This window comes from Oncorhynchus clarkii, chromosome 17 (assembly GCF_045791955.1).
Source record: "Oncorhynchus clarkii lewisi isolate Uvic-CL-2024 chromosome 17, UVic_Ocla_1.0, whole genome shotgun sequence".
Lineage (NCBI taxonomy): Eukaryota > Metazoa > Chordata > Actinopteri > Salmoniformes > Salmonidae > Oncorhynchus > Oncorhynchus clarkii.
The window spans coordinates 34,371,311-34,386,072 of NC_092163.1; the positions used below are offsets into that span (position 1 = coordinate 34,371,311).

General features: G+C 44.1%; 1 protein-coding gene across 2 annotated transcripts in view; it reads left to right on the top strand.

The window, feature by feature from the left end:
* LOC139370727 (plexin-B1-like) overlaps positions 1-14,762 on the top strand; it is a 132,965-nt gene that overhangs the window by 80,513 nt on the left and 37,690 nt on the right. Inside the window, exons 4-5 of one of the 2 annotated variants that reach the window (XM_071110382.1) lie at positions 13,033-13,125; positions 13,340-14,513. In XM_071110382.1, the coding sequence (XP_070966483.1) occupies positions 13,341-14,513 (1,173 nt within the window). In that variant the 5' untranslated portion in view covers positions 13,033-13,125; position 13,340. Of the gene's footprint in view, positions 1-12,932; positions 13,126-13,339; positions 14,514-14,762 lie in introns of those variants that run through there. The other variant, XM_071110383.1, reaches the window with a different exon arrangement.

A 14,762-nucleotide genomic window follows, 5' to 3' on the forward strand; every position in this document is an offset into this window, starting at 1 on the left:
CAGCAGTCTAATTTATTTGTATTTAACTAGGCAAATTCTTATTTAAAATGACGGCCTGCCCTGGCCTAACCCAGACAACGCTGGGCCAATTGTGCACCGCCCTATGGGACTCCCATTCATGGCCGGATGTGATATAGCCTAGTTAACTTATACAGTACTTCTCTCACAAGCACCGGCATCATACAAGTTATGCAAGTTTAACACCTGGGCAATTACGTTAGGAATAAACATGGCCTTTCAAAGATTCAACTCATGCGTAATAATGAAAAAATGTATAATCCTCATATAAACTCAGCAAAAAAACAAACGTCCTCACTTTCAACTACATTTATTTTCAGCAAACTTAACGTGTGTAAATTTGTATGAACATAACAAGACTTTACAACTGAGACATAAACTGAACAAGTTCCACAGACGTGACTAACAGAAATGGAATAATGTGTCCCTGAACAAAGGGGGGGGGGGGGGGGTCAAAATCAAAAGTAACAGTCAATATCTGGTGTGGCCACCAGCTGCATTAAGTACTGCAGTGCATCTCCTCCTCATGGACTGCACTAGATTTGCCAGTTCTTGCGGTGAGATGTTACCCCACTCTTCCACCAAGGCACCTAAAAGTTCCCAGACATTTCTGGGAAGTAACGACCCTAGCCATCACCCTCCGATCCAACAGGTCCCAGACGTGCTCAATGGGATTGAGATCAGGGCTCTTCTCTGGCCATGGCATAACACTGACATTCCTGTCTTGCAGGAAATCACGCACAGAATGAGCAGTATGTCTGGAGGCATTGTCATGCGCGAGGGGGTCATGTCAGGATGAGCCTGCAGGAAGGATACCACATAAGGGAGGAGGATGTCTTCCCTGTAACGCACAGCGTTGAGATTGCCTGCAATGACAAAAAGCTCAGTCCGATGATGCTGTGACACACCGCCCCAGACCATGACGGACCGTCCACCTCCAAATCGATCCCGCTCCAGAGTACAGGCCTTGGTTAAACGCTCATTCCTTCGATGATAAACGTGAATCCGACCAGCACCCCTTGTGAGACAAAACCACGACCCATCAGTGAAGATACAGTTTTGCCAGTTCTGTCTGGTCTAGCGACGGTGGGTTTGTGCCCATAGGTGACGTTGTTGCCGGTGATGTCTGGTGAGGACTTGTCTTACAACAGGCCTGCAAGCCCTCAGGTAGCCTCTCTCAGCCTATTGCGGACAGTCTGAACACTGATGGAGGGATTGTGCGTTCCTGGTGTAACTCGGGCAGTTGTTGTTGCCATCCTGTACCTGTCCCGCAGGTGTGATATTCGGATGCACCAATCCTGTGCAGGTGTTGTTACACGTGGTCTTCTACTGAGAGGACGATCAGCTGTCCGTCCTGTCTCCCTGTAGCGCTGTCTTAGGCGTCTCACAGTACGGACATTCCAATTTATTGCCCTGGCCACATCTGCAGTCCTCATGCCTCCTTGCAGCATGCCTAAGGCACGTTCACTCAAATGAGTAAGGACCCTGGGCATCTTTCTTCTGGTGTTCTTCAGAGTCCGTAGAAAGGCCTCATTAGTGTCCTAAGTTTTCAGAACTCTGACCTTAATTGCCTACCGTCTGTAAGCTGTTAGTGTCCTAACGACCATTCAACAGGTGCATGTTCATGAATTGTTTATGGTTCATTGAACAAGCATGGGAAATAGAGTTTAAACCTTTTACAATGAAGATCTGTGAAGTTATTTGGATTTTTATGAATTATCTTTGAAAGACAGGGTCCTGAAAATGGGATGTTTATTTTTTCTTGCCGAGTTTAGATACTGCTGCCCAGTGACTAGGTGTGTGCTGTCACAGATACAGTGCCTTTATAAAGTATTCACACCACTTGACTTTTTCCACATTTTGTTGTGTTACAGCCTGAATTTAAAATGTTTTAAATTAGACTTTTTTCCGTCACTGGCCTATACACAAAAAATACCCCATAATGTCAAAGTGGATTTATGTTTAAAAATGTGTTTTTACAAATTTACTAAAAATGAAAACCTGAATTGTCTTGAGTCTAAGTATTCAACCCTTTTGTTATGGCAAGCCTAAATAAGTTCAGGAGTAGAACATTTCTTAACAAGTCTCATAAGTTTCATGGTCTCACTCTGTGTGCCTTTTTATAGTGTTTAACATGATCTTTTTTAATGACTACCTCATCTATGTACCCCACACATACAATTAGCTGTAAGGTCCCTCAGTCGAGCTGTGAATTTCAAACACAGATTCAACCACAAAGACCACTGAGGTTTTCCAATAACTCGCAAAGAAGGGCAACTATTGGTAAATGGGTAAAAATAATATCCTCATGAGCACGGTGAAGTTATTAATTACACTTTTGATGGTATATAAATACAACCAGTAACTACAAAGATACATGCGCCCTCCTAACTCTGTTGCTGGAGAGAAAGAAAACTGCTCAGGAATTTGACCATGAGGCCATTGGTGACTTTAAAACAGTTCGAGTTTAATGGCTGTGATAGGAGAAAACTGAGGATGGATCAACAATATTGTAGTTACTCTACAATACTCACCTAATTAACAGAGTGAAAAGAAGGAAGCCTGTACAGAATACAAATATTCCTAAACATGCGTCCTGTTTGCAACAAGGCACTAAAGTAATTCTGCAATAAATGTTGCAAAGCAATTCACTTTTTGCCCCTAATACAAAGTGTTATGTTTGGGGCAAATCTAATACAACACATTACTGAGTACCACTCTCCATGTTTTCAAGCATAGTGGTGGCTGCATCATGTTATAGGTATGCTTGTAATAGTTAAGGACTGCTTAGTTTTTCAGAATAAAAAATAAATGGAATGAGGCTAAGCACAGGCAAAATCCTAGAGGAAAACCTGGGTGTCTGCTTTTCACCAGCCACTGGGAGATGTATTCACCTTTCAAAACAGGCAAAATCTACACTGGAGTTGCTTACCAAGAAGAGAATGAATGTTCCGGAGTGGCTTTGTTACAGTTTTGACTTATATCTGCTTGAAAATCTATGGCAAGACCTGAAAATGGCTGTCTAGCAATAATCAACAACTAATTTTACAGAGCTTTAACTTCCAGATTTGTTTTGTGGACCAAGGGTGGGTCCATGAAGATCCTCCGGACACTCCCCCAAATGATGCTCCACCACGCCCCTGTACTTTTAGTTTTTTACAAGCAACTTCTCCCTTCCCACTCAACATACTTTGGGATTCTTTGGGTGTGAGACACTACAGTAGATATTACAGTTGGTCAGATTCTGGACCTGCCGTATGCAGTACTTCACCAATGAAACTCGTACAGTGACTTCATGAAGTATTTGTATTTATTATGGATTCCCATTAGCTGCTGCCCTTGACTTTTATCAACATTTTTATGTTATAAAGTGGGATTCATATTGATTTTAAATGTCATTTTTTTTGTCAACACTCTACACAAAATACTCTCAAAGTAGAATAACATTTTTAACTGCTTTTTGGACCCTCATTAGGGGTCTCCCGGGGTTAGGGGTTTGGGTTGACATGCCAGTCAATCACCATAATTGTTTGCTATCTCTGAAATGGAAGCCATACATATCACCCTCTGATATATCCCAATGAAAACATACAGGGGGGTGATCAGACACATGTTTGGTGATAAGCTAAGACTGACTAACGATGTCGTAATTTCTCCACTCGCGCCACTTGATGCGTTTGCTTATTTAAAGCACAATAGCGTACATTTGTACTGACCCTCATCGGCTAGCCTTTACGAGCTTCCCTGAATGGTTTAAGCAATTTGTATATCACAGGTTTCTCTGTGTGTGCTGTAACAGTTGCACTGTGAAAAGGGGTGGGGGTGGGGGTGGGGGAGGGTACATCGACACCAGTGTTTGTGTAATTGAACATGGGCTCTAAAGCATCCTTTGTAAACACTCTTTTGTTGATGTTAGGAAGTGACTGACCGCAGGAGGCCGTGTGCACTCTGCAGACCTGATTCTTGTCCCGCTTTTCTGTCGAGCAAAGGAAAGGGTGTGGGATGGGGTGGGAGTCCACTTCTCCTTCTCCATTCTTACCTCTCTGGGTGTTGAATGGGGAATATGGGCAAGCCCTGTAATTAATGGCTCTCTCTCTCTTTTTTTATCCAACCCATTTGTGGCTTATTATCATTAGTCACATTCCATCAGTTCTCAGGGAGCACTGAGGCTTGCGAGCACTTGTTTGTGGTGATTTCTCTGGGTCTGTCTCGCTCTTTTCCTCTCTCGCCCTTTCTCTCCCTCATTCTTCCCTTCAATTGTCCTATATCTTTTTTGTCCCTTTTCTCTCTCTCTCTCTCTCTCTCTCTCTCTCTCTCTCTCTCTCTCTCTCTCTCTGTCTCTCTCTCTCTGTCTGACTGACCGATTTGGGCTTGATTGAATGAGATGGTGGTGGTGTGTGGGAGTCGACTTCAGTAAACAGATGATGGCCTACCAGGAATGTTCCGTAGTCGTCTGGTCCCTTGGCTAGGCCCAGACCAGTTGACCTCCTTGAGTTCTGTACCCACAGTATACCTGAAAACCCAGACCCCAAATCCCTGACAACCTAGTCTGTATCCATGGTGACCTCTCCATATCCAAGGGCAGTACAGCCAATGAGAACCTGTATAGGTCAATTGAAAACCCATATAGGCTAGTAAGGCTAAATCTCACAAACACACATAAGCATATACATTGGCCACACATTTAGGCTCTACACAAACAGGCTTGGTCCGCAGCTTTACTTTGACGGTAGGCCTAGACACTGTATACTCTGTTCAGTCTGCACAGCTTGACCATAGGAATCCGGTGCATTCGCTTCTGTGTCCACTCCAATCAGTAAAGAGACAGAGGGGAAAAGGAATACTCCATTACTCTGAGGTGAAAGAAACATTACATACAGATAAACCAATTACAAGCACACATTTCCTCCCCGCTCTCCTTTCACAGTGATACCTAACCTGCCGGCTAAAGCCCCCCCCCCCCCCCAAAAAAAAACAACGACTTCCCCTGGAGGCAAAATCGAATTTGGATATCCGACTACAATAATTGAATCACCGCTCCATTCGCCCTTTCTCGTATATCAAAAGAACTCTGAATGAAGTTTAGTCTGATTGGATTATTGCTTCGGGAAAAGGAAATCATTTCCAAGTCAAACAGGACGAAGTGGAGTGAAGCCAGTACGTTTTCTGGCAGCTTTATTTCCAAAAATAAGTTTGAGGGAAGGGAGTAAAGAAGAAAAAAAAAGGATTAACAGACGTTGAACTGACCCAACTGTTGCTCTTGGACCGTGAACGCACAGGCCTGCAAGATTCTTGCCATCATTCAAAGTGACAACCACGTAACTGGGCTGTGCCAAATTCACCATGACCCGCGATGGTATTATATGCGACCCCCAGAATACGGTGGTCATGGAGGAAATGGGAGTAACACTGTTTGTTGCTATAGTCTTTCACAGAGTTAACATGTCATTCCTGACGGGGCTGCCCTAGGCTCCGGGGCTGTAGCGTTCTCAGGGTTAGCGATCCTTCTTGCGAGGCAGAGTTAGTATAGGGAAGAGGTTTCCAGAAGAGTTGTGACAGGCTCACAAACTCAGGGGAGTGGGGTGAGTTGATCCATTTTTTTGTACATTCAGCATCAGTCCATCAACGGAAATATGGTATTCTTTTTAACAAAGATATCTACATATATTTCAGGATATTGTGTATCACTGGAAAATCAGAATTCATCAAAACATTAGTTTTGAAAACATAGCTTGTCCAAAAAAAGTGGTCTCTTGGCACAACCTGAGTAAGGGTCAAGTCGAGCCACGGGACAGGGTAAGTTAGGAGTTTATTTCCCAAACACAATTCAACACAATCACAAAGCTTGTTTTTTCTTTTAATCATTTAAACAATTTTAACATAGGCTAGCCCAATTTTGTTACCTCATATCACAAGCAATAATGCCTTGCAATTACACCTGGGAAGAAAACACTTACATTTGCTCAACCTTTGCCTCAATTTACCCCATGGCCATTGGCTTAACTTACCCCAGGGTAAACCTTTTAACTATATTAGCCCAAACAGCTACAAGGATGCACTTTAATGCTCAGTTTAGGACCTCATATTGAAGGTTATAGAGACCCCAACTGATGTATAGAACAAAGTGATCTACTTTGGTTTAGATACAATAATTCAGAAACCTGTAACACCATAAATTCATTTGACTTGGTGAAAATCTGTTTTTTGTTCCTTACTTGCTTACCACTTTGTTTTCCATGTGATTTCTTCCTTCACAGACCATGAAATGATGACCTCTTAATTAATATTTGATCAAATGATACATTTTGTGTATGGCTTTCTCGGAACAAGGGCGGCTCGACTCACCCCACTCTCCCCTATCTGGGTTCAAATATGATGCGAAATAATGTATATTTTTTTATACAATATAGAATATATACAATATAGAGTATCAACAGAAACAAACTAAAAAAAACAAACAGCAGTTGCTATAAAGTAGGTACATAATAATATACAGCTTTGCACACCTGGATTGTACAATATTTGCACATTATTCTTTTGAAAATTCTTCAAGCGCTGTCAAGTTGGTTGTTGATCATTGCTTGACAGCCATTTTCAAGTCTTTCCAAAGATTTTCAAGCCAATTTAAGTCAAAACTGTAACTAGGCCACTCGGGAACATTCAATGTTGTCTTGGTAAGCAACTCCAGTGTATACCTGGCCTTGTTTTAAGTTATTGTTCTGCTGAAAGGTGCATTTGTCTCACTGTGTTTGTTGGAAAGCAGACTGAACCAGGTTTTCCTCTAGAATTTTACCTGTGCTTAGCTCTATTCCGTTTATTTTTATCCTAAATAACTCCGTAGTCCTTGCCGATGACAAGCATACCCATAAAATGATGCAGCCACCACCATGCTTGAAAATATGAAGAGTGTTACTCAGAGATGTGTTGTTGGATTTGTCCCAAACGTAATGCTTTGTATGCAGGACAAAGTTCATTTTTTTGCTGTTTTTAAATACTGAACAAAAATAAAAACGCAACTTGTAAAGTGTTGATCCCATGTTTCATGAGCTGAAATAAAAGATCCCAGAAATGTTCCGTATGCACAAAAAGCTTATTTTCTCTCCAATTTTGTGCACAAATGTGTTTACATCCCTGTTAGTGAGCATTATTCCTTTGCCAAGATAACCCATCTACCTGAAAGGTGCGGCATATCAAAAAGGTGATTAAACAGCATGATCATTACACAGGTGCCACTTGTGCTGGGGACAATCAAAGGCCACTCTAAAATCTGCAGTTTTGTCAACAACACAATGCCATGGATGTCTCAAGTTTTGAGGCAGCGTACCATGCAGGAATGTCCGCTAGAGCTGTTGCCAGATAATTGAATGTTAATTTCTCTACCATAAGCTGCCTCCAATGTCGTTTTAGAGAATTTGGCAGTACGTCCAACCGGCCTCACAACTGCAGACCACGAGTAACCATCCCAGGACCTCCACATCCGGCTCATTCACCTGCAGGATGAGGCCAGCCACCCGGATAGCTGATGAAATTGAGGAGTATTTCTGTCTGTAATAAAGCCCTTTGTGGGGAAAGACTCATTCTGATTGGCTGGGCCTGGCTCCCCAGTGGGTGGGCCTATGCCCTCCCAGGCCCACCAATGGCTGCGCCCCTGCCCAGTCATGTGAAATCAATAGATTAGGGCCTAATGAATTTATTTCATTTGACTGATTTCCTTATGAACTGTAACTCAATAAAATCGTTGAAATTGTTGCATGTTGCGTTTTATATTTTTGTTCAATATACTTTAGTGCCTTATTGCAAACAGGATGCATGTTTTGGAATATTTTGATTTTGTACAGGCTTGCGTTCTTTGCGCTCTGTCATTGTAGTTATTCCACAATACTAAACTAAATGTTGTTGATCCATCCTTAGTTTTTTCCCATCACAGCCATTAAACTCTACCTGTTTTAAAGTCACCATTGGTCTCATGGTGAAACCTGTGAGTGGTTTCCACCTTCTCTGGCAACTGAGCCCGGAAGGACACCTGTGTCTTTGTAGTGACTGGGTGTATTGATACACCATCCAAAGTGTAATTAATAGCTTCACCATGCTCAAAGGGATATTAAATGTCTTGCTTTTTTTTTTATTTTTTTAACTCATCTACCAATAGGTGATCTTCTTTGCAAGTAATTTGAAAACCTCCCTAGTCGTTGTGGTTGAATTTGTTTTTGAAATTCGCAGCTCAACTGAGGAACCTTACGTATGTGTGGGGTACAGAGATGAGAGAGGAATTCAAAAATCAGGTTAAACTCTATTATTGCACACAGACTCCATGCAACTTAATAAGAGTCCATGCAACTTAATAAGTCACTTGTTCAGCAAATTTGTATTCCTTAACTTATTTAGGCTTGCCATAACAAAGGGGTTGAATACTTATTAAGACATTTCAGCTTTTTCATGTTTAATTTTAAAAAAATGTGAAAACATAACATCTTTGATATTATGGGGTATTGTATGTAGGCCAGTGACACAATTTCAATCCATTTTAAATTCAGGCAAGAACAACAAAATGTGGAAAGTCGAGGGATATGAACACTTTCTGAAGGCACTCTGTCAGGTTTTCCAAAATGAAAGATGTATTGGATTATACTTTGCCATTCTTTAGATTTTGAGGCTTCCACTTTTTACCAGTTGTGTTAATAATTCATTTATTTTTATTTAACTAGGCAAGTCAGTTAAGAACAAATTGTTATTTACAATGACGGCCTACCAAAAGGTGAAAGGCCTCCTGCGGGGACGGGGGCTGGGATTAAACATTTTAAATATATAACAAAACACACGTCACGACAAGCGAGACACTACATAAAGAGAGACCTAAGACCACAACAGCAACACCACATGGCAGCAATACACCATGGTACAAACATTATTGGGCATAGACAACAGCACAAAGGCAAGAAGGTAGAGACAACAATACATCATGTGAAGCAGCCACAACTGTCAGTAAGAGTGTCCATGATTGAGTCTTTGAATGAAGAAAGCCTGTCCAGTTTGAGTGTTTGTTTTTGCAGCTCGTTCTAGTCGCTAGCTGCAGCGAACTGAAAAGAGGAGCGATCAAGGGATGTGTGTGCTTTGGGGACCTTTAACAGAATGTGACTGGCAGAACGGGTGTTGTATGTGGAGGATGAGGGCTGCAGCAGATACCTCGGATAGGGGGGAGTGAGGGCCTGAGAGGGTTTTATAAATAAGCATCAACCAGTGGGTCTTGCCATGGGTATACAGAGACAACCAGTTTATAGAGGAGTATAGAGTGCAATGATGTGTCCTATAAGGAGCATTGGTGACAAATCTGATGGTAAAGAACATTCTAGCTGCTCGAGAGCTCCCTTACCTGCTGATCTCTATAAATTACGTTTCTGTAATCTAGGATGGGTAGGACCTGGTAATGGCTCTTACTTTATCGGGTATTTTTATTTAACGAGGCAAGTCAGTTAAGAACATTCTTATTTACAATGACGGCCTACCCCGGCCAAACCCTCCCCTAACCCAGACGGCGCTGGGCCAATTGTGCGCCGCCCTATGGGACTCCCGATCATGGTGATACATGTGATACAGCCCGGGAGTGTGGTGTCAGGAAAATAACCTCACACTCAACGTCAACAAAACTAAGGAGATGATTGTGGACTTCAGGAAACAGCAGAGGGAACACCCCCCTATCCACATCGATGGAACAGTAGTGGAGAGGGTAGCAAGTTTTAAGTTCCTCGGCATACACATCACAGACAAACTGAATTGGTCCACTCACACAGACAGCATTGTGAAGAAGGCGCAGCAGCGCCTCTTCAACCTCAGGAGGCTGAAGAAAATTCGGCTTGTCACCAAAAGCACTCACAAAAGCACTCACAAACTTCTACAGATGCACAATCGAGAGCATCCTGGCGGGCTGTATCACCGCCTGGTACGGCAACTGCTCCGCCCTCAACCGTAAGGCCCTCCAGAGGGTAGTGAGGTCTGCACAACGCATCACCGGGGGCAAACTACCTGCCCTCCAGGACACCTACACCACCCGATGTCACAGGAAGGCCATAAAGATCATCAAGGACATCAACCACCCAAGCCACTGCCTGTTCACCCCGCTATCATCCAGAAGGCGAGGTCAGTACAGGTGCATCAAAGCTGGGACCGAGAGACTGAAAAACAGCTTCTATCTCAAGGCTATCAGACTGTTAAACAGCCACCACTAACATTGAGTGGCTGCTGCCAACACACTGACACTGACTCAACTCCAGCCACTTTAATAATGGGAATTGATGGGAAATGATGTAAATATATCACTAGCCACTTTAAACAATGCTACCTTATATAATGTTACTTACCCTACATTATTCATCTCATAGGCATACGTATATACTGTACTCTATATCATCGACTGTATCCTTATGTAATACATGTATCACTAGCCACTTTAACTATGCCACTTTGTTTACATACTCATCTCATATGTATATACTGTACTCGATACAATCTACTGTATCTGCCTATGCTGCTCTGTACCATCACTCATTCATATATCCTTATGTACATATTCTTTATCCCCTCACACTGTGTACAAGACAGTAGTTTTGGAATTGTTAGTTAGATTACTTGTTGGTTATTACTGCATTGTCGGAACTAGAAGCACAAGCATTTCGCTACACTCGCATTAACATCTGCTAACCATGTGTATGTGACAAATAAAATTTGATTTGATTTGATTGAACCAGGGTCTGTGGTAACGCCTCTAGCACTGAGATGCAGTGCCTTAGACCGCTGCACCACTCGGGCGATATCTATCACTTCCCATCACATTCTCTGGAATATTGCCAGGATACATTACATGGCAAGTTCTAGGGACTTCATATCCCAGGACATCTTTTAACACTGAGCATATATTATCTCCAAACAATGACATCTTCTGACATTCCCCAAAAACATGTGTGGTTGGCATCTACATGGCCACACAACCACCAGCATGGCTGCTGTGTGCCTAACTGTTGGCTTTTGATTCTAGGAGGGATTTTAAAAAAAACTGTCATTTTTCCAATTAAACTTCCTCCATTTTCTTGAGTTTGTAGAAGTACAGTGAGTTGTGTTCTGCATATATTGTTCCAGTCTTCCACTGAGATGTCCATTTTCAGTTCCTTTTCCTATTTTTTAATATACAGGGTTAAGTATTTTCTAGTGGGCAATCAGGCTGAGACAGAGTGAGGAGATTGTCTTGGATGTTCCTTGGTTATATGCATTTTGAATAACACGAATAGTCTCATTTGGTATTGAAGATGGTTCTGTCATTTTTATCTAATTTGAAATCTTTCAAATACGTTTTGAGTTTGCTTTTGCCTGCATGGATTGACAAATGGGTGGGGCTTTGCATTTCTGCAAGTTCTATTGGTTCCATTGAACCAGGCAAGCTCAATGGAGCCCGGCTGAAGCGTTTTAAATGATTTCAAATAGTGTTTGAACCAGGCAAGCTCAATGGATGCCGGCTGAAGCGTTTTGAATGATTTCAAATAGTGTTTGAACCCAGGTATGCTCAGGAAAGGGGGTTCACGACCTGACAACTTGTAGACAGAAGAACCCTTTTTTGGCTTTTAATTTGTTTTTGTTGTTCCTTCGCCGGATCAAAGGGGAGAGTCTGTCTTTTGGCTTGTTTTGCCAGTGTGTCCTATCTTCCCTCCGAATCCCGACTCAATGTTTGGATTGCTTGTTTTGAATGTTCGCCGACGAAGGCATCAATCAAAGAGCGACTTTGCCTCTGGTGCCTTCAGTTGATAAAACTTTCCAGAGAACTGTAATTACTTATACATGAGCAGGCTATCAAGCGGAAAAACAAACGTTTGTAGAGGAAGTGCAAAATTACGGCTTGATGTAATTCATGTCAGGTCAAAATTATACAGATTTGGGAAAAAAACGGTGGTAATTATAATTATTATGCTTGAGTAAAAATTGTTTTATTTTGTTAATAGTTTGGCCCCCTGCCAAGCCTTTACCCTATTTCCCAGATAAAACCTCTACCTCTCCTCGTAAAGAGGGCTCTCAACATGCCCCAGTGTGGTGAGGAATGAGGTGTGGCGGAGGGGTGAATAGTTTATATTTCAGTGTGTCTCTTTCTCTTGCTCCTCTCACTACAGACAGAGCGAGAGAGATCCGTCTGAACTAGCAGGGGATAATCCCACTTCCGTGCCAGTGACTGAAGAGAAAAGGGGGGGGGTTACAGAAGTGGGGAGGGAGATGTGCAGAGGTAGAGTGAGAGTTAGGCTGTCTATGTCCCAGATGGCACCCCTGTTCCCTATATAGTGCATTACCTTTGATCAGAACCCATTGGGGCCTCGTCAAAAGTAGTTCACTAAATAGGGAGTAGGATGACATTTCGGACGCACACAGTATGTTGGTGCCAGGAATGACTGTGGTTAAAGTGTCCAGGGGTGTTAGTGGCTGAAGTGAAGTGTTTTTGCCTGGTAGCCTAGAATTGGGGAGGGCTTGGAGCAATGAGTGTGTGTAGTACTGAAAACTCTCTATGAGTGACACTACTTGACCTGGCTTTTGATAAGAATGGCTTCCCAGGCCATTGAAAACGGATGTTGTTGGGAAAAGGCAGGTCTGACTGGAATTTCAATGGGAATGAGCTTCATTTTGTCAAACGTGCTCACAGTGCGCAACCAAACACCGTATCGCTCAGGGGGATAATGAATTATTATGGAGTGCAGGAGACCTGAGTGTGAACCCTGATTCTGAACCTGGTCTGTCACATGTGTATCTGCTGGAGCAGGATTAGATGACTTCCTATTTTTACGTAGATTGTGTTTTATGTGTTGGGATTTGTTCAATAAGAAACATGCTAACTCTGGTGTTGGGGTAACACTTGTTGCTGCTAGCACCTGTTGCTAACACTTGAGGTGTTGAAGTAAGTGGAAACCTTTATATATACTTGGACTGGTGTTCCTTGGTTTACAGAGATGTTAACCATTTGTCCCTTTGTCTCCCTTTGTCTTGCAGATTGGAGCTGTAGAGGAGGTGTTTTTAACCAAACCAAGCTGCTGGGAGGTCAAGAGGTGACATGCCTCTGTAACGCATCGTTGGAAACAAATGGTGAGGAAAAGCTATCCTATTCATTCGTCAAATAGAGGTATAAGTTGTAGTTTATCAGTTTGTACAGGGCCTTGTTTTTGAATGTAAATGTGTAGTGTACAAGTGTATGTACAAGGGACTTAGAAATGTTGTGAATCTCGTCTATGTACTGTATATACGTATCTATGGTTAAAAATAGCGTGTGAATCCCTCTCTTTCTCCCCTGGGTTGCCAGAATGGTTGCCATGCCTCCGGGGATGGTGCGACATGGTTTCTCAGTCCCAGCGGCGGTCCCAGTACTGTTGCTGCTGCTAGCTGCCAGCTGGCCCTCCTATGGCCTGGCCTGGGTCTCTGACCCCTCCTCCACCCCCTCTTCCCCTTACCCCACCTTCACCCGCACAGATGCCCTCTTCGAGCACCTGGCCCTGCACCCGGACCCTGCAGTCGGGCGCATCTACGTGGGGGCGCGGGACCACCTCTTCCAGCTGGACCGCAATCTGACCGCCGAGCTCCAGGACAACACGGGGCCCGTGACGGACAGCCGCGAGTGCCTGCCCCCCGTCACCGAGAGCAACTGCCCGCAAGCGCGGCGCACCAGCAACCACAACAAGCTCCTGCTGGTGGACCCCTACGCCATGGAACTGATCACTTGCGGCAGCGTTAACCAGGGCATCTGCCAGAAGCGGAGTCTGGACTCGGTGGGTACGGTGCTGTTCTCGGCCGAGCGGCCCGTGGACACGCAGTACGTGGCTGCCAACCACCCCAATGTGAGCACGGTGGGCCTGGTGGTGCGCTCCCGCCCCGACCGCCAGCCCGTGCTCTTTGTGGGCCGTGGCTACACCAGCAGCCACCCACCCATCTCCACACGCAACCTGGCCCAGGAGCCCGTCTTCTCCTACGAAGAAACGGCGAAGCTAGCAGTGGCGGGTCGCCTCTCGGAGTACGACCACCACTTCGTGGCGTCCTTCGCCCACCGCCAGCACGTTTACTTCCTGTTCTACCGCCGCGACATTAAGTCTCAGTCTCGCGAGTACCGCACCTACGTGTCACGCGTGTGCCTGGACGACCAGGCCTACTACTCGTACGTGGAAGTGCCCCTGGCCTGTCGCTCGGCGGCCGGGAAGAACTACAACTTGCTCCAGGCTGTCCGCCTTGGTCTACCACCCAAGCAGAATGGGGGAGATGCTGGGCAGGCAGAGGTGCTCCTGGGGGTGTTCTCCACCCGGCAGGCCTCGTCCACGCGACCCAGCGAGGACTCTGCTCTTTGCATGTTCAATCTTGATGATTTGGACCAGAGGATCAACTCCACCAGGGACCTGTGTTACACACAGTTCGGCCGGGACGAGGGAGGGGGGGAGGCGGCCTACATCGAGTACGAAGTCAAATCCAACTGCGCCAACCTGCCGTCGGTGAGTAGGAGTGGGGATGAGTGGATTGACTTGCCAGGTCCTTATTTTATACAATCCTGGGTTCAAATAGTGATCGTAATCTTTACAAATCTTTTAACATTCAATATAGCCTGTCTTGAGGCTCAGGTGGACGGGGTTTGGCATTTTGGACTATTCCATTCATTTCCATATTGTCAAACAAGCTCACTCAAGCCCGCTAAAGTATTTGAAATAATTTCGCATACTATTAGAACCCAGGTCTATTCGCCA